At 45.5% G+C, this 10,000-nt stretch overlaps 1 protein-coding gene across 1 annotated transcript in view; it reads left to right on the forward strand.

The window, feature by feature from the left end:
* The window catches only part of mst1rb (macrophage stimulating 1 receptor b), a 72,953-nt gene that overhangs the window by 15,397 nt on the left and 47,556 nt on the right, over window positions 1–10,000 (forward strand). The window contains 1 exon segment of the mRNA XM_048255549.1: window positions 8,361–8,521. Within this exon segment, the coding sequence (XP_048111506.1) occupies window positions 8,361–8,521 (161 nt within the window).

The following is a 10,000-nucleotide window of genomic DNA, read 5'->3' on the forward strand; positions in this document are numbered from 1 at the left end:
CCATCAAACACCATCACCCATCAAACACCATCACCACTGATTACTGCACCCATCTGCACACCATCAAAACACCATCACCCATCAACACCATCACCCACCCATCAAACACCATCACCACTGACACCCATCAAACACCACCACCCATCAAACACCATCACCCATCAAACACCATCACCCATCAAACACCATCACCCACCAAACACCACCACCCATCAAACACCATCAAACACCATCACCCATCAAACACCATCACCACTGATTACTGCACCCATCAAACACCATCACCACCCATCAAACACCACCACCCATCAAACACCATCACCATCTGCACCCATCAAACACCATCACCCATCAAACACCACCACCCATCAAACACCATCACCACTGATTACTGCACCCATCAAACACCATCACCACTGATTACTGCACCCATCAAACACCACCACCCACTACTGCACCCATCAAACACCACCACCACTGATTACCCATCAAACACCATCACCACTGATTACCCATCAAACACCACCACCCATCTGCACCCACCAAACACCACCACCACTGATTACTGAACCCACCTGCACCCATCTGCACCCATCAAACACCATCACCCATCAAACACCACCACCACTGATTACTGCACCCATCAAACACCACCACCCCTGCACCCACCTGCACCCATCAAACACCACCACCCACCTGCACCCATCAAACACCACCACCACTGATTACTGAACCCACCTGCACCACTCAATCAAACACCCATCACCTCAAACACCACCACCACTCGATTGCCACCAAACACCTGCACCCATCTGCACCCATCAAACACCACCCATCTGCACCCATCAAACACCATCACCACTGATTACCCACCCACCTGCACCCATCAAACACCATCACCCCTCAAACACCATCACCAACACCACACCACTGCACCCACCCCAAACACCATCAAACACCATCAAACACCATCACCATCAAACACTGCACCCACCTGCACCCATCAAACACCACCCATCAAACACCATCACCACTGATTACTGCACCCATCAAACACCATCAAACACCATCACCCATCAAACACCATCACCACCCATCAAACACCACCACCACTGATTACTGCACCCATCAAACACCATCACCACTGATTACTGCACCCATCAAACACCATCACCACTGATTACTGCACAAACCATCAAACACCATCACCCATCAAACACCATCACCACTGATTACTGCACCCATCAAACACCATCACCACTGATTACTGCACCCATCAAACACCACCACCACTGATTACTGCACCCATCAAACACCATCACCACTGATTACTCACCCATCAAACACCACCACCACTGATTACCACACCCACCAAACACCACCACCCACCTGCACCCATCAAACACCACCACCCATCTGCACCCACCAAACACCACCACCCATCAAACACCACCACCACTGCACCCACCTGCACCCATCAAACACCATCACCACTGATTACTGCACCCACCTGCACCCATCAAACACCACCACCCATCTGCACCCACCAAACACCACCACCACTGATTACTGAACCCACCTGCACCCATCAAACACCATCACCCCTCAAACACCATCACCACTGATTACTGCACCCAACTGCACCCACCAAACACCATCACCCATCAAACACCATCACCATTGATTACTGCACCCACCTGCACCCATCAAACACCATCACCCATCAAACACCATCACCACTGATTACTGCACCCATCAAACACCATCAAACACCATCACCCATCAAACACCACCACCCATCAAACACCACCACCTATCTGCACCCATCTGCACCCATCAAACACCATCACCACTGATTACTGCACCCATCAAACACCATCACCACTGATTACTGCACCCATCTGCACCCATCAAACACCATCACCACTGATTACTGCACCCATCAAACACCATCACCACTGATTACTGCACCCATCAAACACCACCACCACTGATTACCCATCAAACACCATCACCACTGATTGCCCATCAAACACCATCACCACTGATTACTGCACCCATCAAACACCATCACCACTGATTACTGCACCCATCAAACACCACCACCACTGATTACTGCACCCATCAAACACCATCACCACTGATTGCCCATCAAACACCACCACCACTGATTACCCATCAAACACCATCACCACTGATTGCCCATCAAACACCATCACCACTGATTACCCATCAAACACCACCACACTGCACCCATCAAACACCATCACCACTGATTACTGCACCCATCAAACACCATCAAACACCATCACCCATCAAACACCATCACCACTGATTACTGCACCCACCTCAAACCCATCAAACACCATCACCACTGATTGCCCATCAAACACCATCACCACTGATCACCCATCAAACACCATCAAACACCACCACCACACCATCTGCACCCATCAAACACCATCACCACTGATTGCACCCATCAAACACCATCACCACTGATTACTGCACCCATCAAACACCATCACCACTGATTATCACCCATCAAACACCATCACCACTGATTACTGCACCCATCAAACACCATCACCACTGATTACTGCACCCATCAAACACCACCACCTGCACCCATCAAACACCATCACCACTGATTACTGCACCCATCAAACACCATCACCACTGATTACCCATCAAACACCCACCACTGCTTACTGAACCCATCAAACACCATCACCACTGATTACTGCACCCATCAAACACCACCACTGCACCCATCAAACACCCATCTCACCCATCAAACACCATCACCACTGATTGCACCCATCAAACACCATCAAACACCATCACCCATCAAACACCACCAAACACCACCCACCAAACACCATCACCACCCATCAAACACCACCACCCATCAAACACCACACCTGCACCCATCAAACACCATCACCCATCAAACACCATCACCACTGATTACTGCACCCCTGCACCCCAAACACCATCAAACACCACTGATTACCCATCAAACACCATCACCACTGATTGCCCATCAAACACCATCACCACTGATTACCCATCAAACACCATCACCACTGCTTACTGAACCCATCAAACACCATCACCACTGATTACTGCACCCATCAAACACCATCACCACTGATTACTGCACCCATCTGCACCCATCAAACACCATCACCCATCAAACACCATCACCACTGATTACTGCACCCATCAAACACCATCACCACTGATTACTGCACCCATCAAACACCACCACCCATCAAACACCATCATCCATCAAACATCACCACCCATCAAACACCATCACCCATCAAACACCACCACCCATCACCCACCAAACACCACCACCCATCAAACACCACCACCACTGATTACTGCACCCACCTGCACCCATCAAACACCATCACCCCTCAAACACCATCACCACTGATTACTGCACCCACCTGCACCCATCTGCTCCCATCAAACACCACCACCCATCTGCACCCACCAAACACCACCACCACTGATTACTGAACCCACCTGCACCCATCTGCACCCATCAAACACCATCACCCCTCAAACACCATCACCACTGATTACTGCACCCACCTGCACCCACCAAACACCATCACCCATCAAACACCATCACCATTGATTACTGCACCCACCTGCACCCATCAAACACCATCACCCCTCAAACACCATCACCACTGATTACTGCACCCATCAAACACCATCAAACACCACCACCCATCAAACACCACCACCTATCTGCACCCATCAAACACCATCACCACTGATTACTGCACCCATCAAACACCATCACCACTGATTACTGCACCCATCTGCACCCATCAAACACCATCACCCATCAAACACCATCACCACTGATTACTGCACCCATCAAACACCATCACCACTGATTACTGCACCCATCAAACACCACCACCACTGATTACTGCACCCATCAAACACCACCACCACTGATTACTGCACCCATCAAACACCACCACCACTGATTACTGCACCCATCAAACACCATCACCACTGATTGCCCATCAAACACCACCACCACTGATTACCCATCAAACACCATCACCACTGATTGCCCATCAAACACCACCACCACTGATTACTGCACCCATCAAACACCATCACCACTGATTACTGCACCCATCAAACACCACCACCACTGATTGCCCATCAAACACCATCACCACTGATTGCCCATCAAACACCATCACCACTGATTACTGCACCCATCAAACACCACCACCACTGATTGCCCATCAAACACCATCACCACTGATTACCCATCAAACACCATCACCACTGATTACCCATCAAACACCACCACCACTGATTACTGCACCCATCTAACACCATCACCACTGATCACCCATCAAACACCATCACCACTGATTACAGCACCCATCAAACACCATCACCACTGATTACTGCACCCAACAAACACCACCACCACTGATTACCGCACCCATCAAACACCATTACCACTGATTACTGCACCCATCAAACACCATCACCACTGATTACCCATCAAACACCACCACCACTGACCATCTGCACCCATCAAACACCATCACCACTGATTACAAACACCATCACCCATCAAACACCATCACCACTGATTACTGCACCCATCAAACACCATCACCACTGATTGCCCATCAAACACCATCACCACTGATTGCCCATCAAACACCATCAAACACCATCAAACACCATCACCACTGATTGCCCATCAAACACCACCACCACTGATTACCCATCAAACACCATCACCACTGATTGCCCATAAAACTATAACCAATGTAACCTTCCACTATTTCCCCATATGTCTTTCCCATCTCCCAGGGTAGTCGGTGGAGGAGGGCCCCACCATCCAAGACATACAACATGTCTCCTGGCACATCATTATGAGGCACAGCCTTCCATATTGCTTTTGCCAGTTGGGGTTTGTTTGCAGGAAGAAACACAGTCCTTGTCTGAAAGAGTGCAGGTGGATACCCACATAGTTCATACTTTAAGGCTTCAGTCAACACGTCTTTCTGTGTAGCAGCAATCAAAAGTCTCTGAAACAAGAGCTGCGGATCAATATGGACAACTTCGTTATTCAGTTTAACTGTTGATTTTGAGTCCATGGTGACTGCTTTTGCTTCACGTGTCTCCCATCCATGTCCTCACCTGTCATAAGGTGTTCATATCGATCAAATGGATTAAATGACTCTAAAAAACTAAGGATTTTGATGGTGTCTGTAGTGTCTTTTACCTGTCTTGATGAAGAAAGGTCTTTGTGCTGTGCACTAGTTTCATAATTTACTCTAGTCATTTCTTGCATGGCAGCATTGATTTCAGATGTTGCAGGGTTAGAAAGAACCCACACCGCACGTTGAGTTTCAGTCATACCCCTTCCCCGTGTCAGTCCTCCAGTCGTTTTCATACTTCGCATGAAAGCTTGTTCGATTACAAGATCAGGGGAGAGTCCAGCCCAGTATTCATATTCGTTGGACGAACAACTTGCAGACCATCATCCTGAAATCTTTCATAAACTTGCAGATGTGTGTTTTCAAGTTGGTGCATTTTCTGAAGGTAAATGCTCAATGATTTAACATATAAGTTATGTCCTGAGGCGATCTGATGAATGCACGGACTAAATCAAGCATCTCCATGTACTGCAGCCATAGTGTTGCTGTTCGGTCATCAACCATGGCTTCTCTGCCTCTAATCTCTGGGCTATATCTTTAAGTTCACTAGCATTTGTTCTTGTTGTGGTGCCAGCCATAATACTGATTCTTTAGCTTGCCAATTAGAAGCTGGTCCATCTGAGTCTGTCTCCCTTTGTGTGTCCTCACTTTCACTAGCATCGCTACCATATTCTGTCAAGCCTTCAGCATGGTCTGTGGATTCTCCATCTGATTGGTCAGAAACTGGTTCATGTGCGGTTGTCTTTCTTCCCTCACAATCATCAGCAACAGTGCCATCTTTAGTCAACTCCTTTGAGTCTACAGCACAGCTTGCTGGGATGGGCAGTTTGACTTCAAAAGTTTTTGCTGCCAGTAGAGTGTTCAGTGCTCCATCAACCAGGAAATGACCTTCAAGCATTTTGGTCACTGCGTTTGGTGCATACACTAATTTGAGGATTTCTTCCAGGCCAGAGCCTGCCATCAAATGACCAATGGCACCAAGGAAACTCATGAGCACATAAAATCCACCAAGTCGGAGAACGATAGATTTCAATGGACTACCAGATGCTTCATTTTCTATAATTGTCATCACTTTCCACCATAGTGGTTGATCAAAGGTTAGAATTGGAGTGACCTGGTAGTGAGCCGCTTGATCGTTAATAAACTTGAGAGTCGAATAGATGCAAGTCAGATCTCCTGGATTCATGTCAATCATGGGTAGGAAGATGACTTCTGACTGACCAGGATGATTTTTTCCAGTGTTGAGCATTTGCATCATCCCAGACCATTCAGGCCTTGGGCATTTGCCAAGCAGCAAGGACAGTTTCCATAGTGTATCAGCGGCCATCTTTCTTTCGTCTCTATCACTAGCCGTCTCTCTGTCATCATCGGAGTGCTCCTCAACTTCTTGGTAGGTAAGGGTCTTGAGGCCCCCAGACTTTTGTACATATGGCACAATGTTGATGCGTCCAACCTTTTCCAGGTCTTTTGCTGAAATCTTGACAGGTGAAATCACTGATGCTCGTTCGATTCTGGGGGTTATGCATGCAATAATTCCCATGCCATGGAATGTTCCATGACCATCGATCGTCTGGGTGTTATGGTCAGCATTATCAGCAACATATTGAATGAAGTGCCCTGGTGTGAATCCATCGACCTTTGTTTTCTGTGCTACTGCGGCACTTTTTTCGTACTTCTGTACCTCTGAATATGAACAACTAAACTTTGATGCGATGTGGTGATGCATTTGTACCCCAACTCCAAGTTGAAGTGGTGGGAGTAGACATCTTGGTCTAGTCGCTTGCATTATGGCCTGACCGAGGTAACTAACATTGAGATCCTTTTTTTCCCCAATAAATAATGTATGCAGGAAGAGTTTCAGAGACTCTGGAACATAGAGCAGTGTTTTCATCACCGAAGACATTTTCAGACTGGTTGGATAGGTACCTTTTTCCTCCACAACAGACCTAATGTCAGATTTTTAAAGAGTTCTGCTGCAGCCATTATAAGATTCCGATCAGCCTGTTTGTCTGCCACAGCATCAGATTTGGGTCTTCCAACTTGATCAATTTTGCATCTTTTTGGGCCATTGCTGTCTTCATCATGAAAACACTCTGGTACTTGTTTTCCAGTCCTGAAATTGATGCTGCATACCTGATGGTATACTAGCCTGGGTGCCAATCCAAACTTACTCCCGTCCACAACATTTGAGGTCGGGAAAACATGACGAGCAATAGATTTTTTGATGACTCAAAAAATAGTATTTTCTAATGTATGGGATGATATAGAAACATAGCCACAGTCCCTTCTTTAATTTTGTCTTTTAGCTAATGTGTCAAGAATGAAACAATACATTTTTCATCCAATTTTCAGATTATGTGTTTTTATGGTACATTTGATGAATAAATGCCTAATTTGCATATATAAACATAAAATTAAAAAACTTGTAATACATGTTTTCTTTGGTATGATTTCACTAATCAACTGGAGATGTTTCATAGTGATAGCTATTCATTTAATTGTTTTCCCTATTACTTAAGAGTGTTGGGCACAACTTTGGCCTTTACTCTAAAAAAAAAAATATGTTCCACTCCATCTTCGGCGGAGGACTTTTAGTATATGATTCAGGAGGGTATTAGGACCAATAAAAACTATGAGGCATTTCTGTTGCAAATTTTTTGTCTTTTTGGGCTAGATTGACTGGCCTATTACACAGGTGTGAGAGATCAGGTTACATAACACACAAGTATGGGGTATAAGTATATGGGGGTATTAGTATATGGGCTATAAATATATGGGGGTATAAGTATATGGGGGTATTAGTATATGGGGGTATTAGTACATGGGTTATATGGGGGTATTAGTATATGGGGTATAAGTCGACAGATGTTTGGGTATAGAGGTCTATAAGTAAATGGTATGGCTCTCCACATAGTTTATGTGTTGACGGATGATGAGCTTAGAGGTCTATAAGTAAACAGTAAACAGTATAAGTGTAAGTAAACGGTATACAGTCTGACTCTCTACATAGTTTGATGTTTGAGTGTAGAGGTCTATAAGTAAACAGTATGAAAACTATAAGTAAACAGTATATAAGTAAATAGTATATAAGTAAACATATAAGTAAACAGTATGGCTCTCTGGTTCTCTACATAGTTTTTCCCCAAGACAGCACCCCCTGATGGGCAGACAGAACTGACGCTGTGTGGTTGGGGATTCCAGTCCCCACCCCGTCCCGCTATCAGCGCTAAAACTCACGAGGTGCGTCTTGGGGAGACGCCATGCCACGTACAGCCCAAGGACAGCAGCAGCACACGGTGAGTCATAGCCAACTGACCAGTAACACACCGTCTAAAGACAGATTAGCATCTCACTGGGTAGCAGTCTAAGAAAGATTAGCATCTCACTGGGTAGCAGTCTAAAGACAGATTAGCATCTCACTGGGTAGCAGTCTAAGAGAGATTGGCATCTCACTGGGTAGCAGTCTAAGAGAGATTAGCATCTCACTGAGTAGCAGTTTTAAAGGAATTATCCGGAGTAAAATGCACTTTAGATCAATTTACGGATGATTGGGAGTACATACGTTGAGTTAACATCAAAATCATGTCGACCGGATGTGTTTTGAGAAAGTTCGATTTTACCGTTTTAGTCAAATCTCGTTATGGAAGTGAGAAGGCATATTATTTACGCTACAAAAAACGCTATTTTTATACCTCTTCTACAGTTCCAAACAACATTACACTTGCGTGGTAGTGAGTAGAGGGTCCCTAGTAGAGTAGGCTCTGGAAATTCACAATTTAAATCGCCCGTTTAAAAAAAAAAAACATGGTCAGTCCATACAACTTCATTTCAATTTAAAAAAAAAAAACTGGACTATGTTTTTGTTTTTTTACGGCAAGCGAAATTATGAATTTCAGAGCACACTTGGTAATCGACTCTCACGGACTTTCCCTAAAGATGGCAGCAAAGATGGCAACATTTCGGAAAGGTACTGGCTTGATGAAATTCATTCTGGACTTTCTCTATCCGACCACATTTAAGACCTGGGATGCCGGTTTGGCTTTAGGGACCCTCTACTCACTTTGCGTAAGTGTAATGTTGTTTGGAACTGTAGAAGAGGTATAAAAATAGCGTTTTGTGGCCGAAATAATATGCCCTTCTCCTTCCACGCTACGGTGATTTGACTAAAACGGGAACTTTCTCAAACACATCGGAATGACATGATTTTGATGTCAACTCAACGTATGTACTCCCAATCATCCGTAGAAATTGATCTAAAATACATTTTCTCGGATAATTCCTTTAGAAGATTAGCATCTCACTGGTAGCAGTCTAAGAGATTGCATCTCCTGGGTAGCAGTTTTAGAGACCAGCATCTCACTGGGTAGCAGTCTAAGAGAAATTAGCACCTCCCTGGGTAGCAGTTTTAAGAGACCAGCATCTCACTGGGTAGCAGTCTAAAGAGAGATTAGCATCTCCCTGGGTAGCAGTTTAAGGGGCTGTGCACCGCCGGCGGTTTTGTGAAACGGTGAGTTTTACCTGATAGTTGATTCGCCTTGCATGTACGGCGCCCGACGGTTTAGGAGACTGAAACCGATAGCTTTGAAACCGGCTTCGAAGTGGGAACTTTTGAAACCATGACTAACTTTTAGCCGTGTGTGGTGGATTTCTATGACTTAAAAGGATGCATGTATGTTTTTTATAAGCTTTGATATTACTGCAATTATTATGAGACTTCAAGGCCTGTACACATCTTAAGCAGACCAGACCAGGTGTCAAGAGTGGGGTGAATAAGT

Source organism: Alosa alosa, chromosome 10, assembly GCF_017589495.1.
Source record: "Alosa alosa isolate M-15738 ecotype Scorff River chromosome 10, AALO_Geno_1.1, whole genome shotgun sequence".
NCBI lineage: Eukaryota > Metazoa > Chordata > Actinopteri > Clupeiformes > Clupeidae > Alosa > Alosa alosa.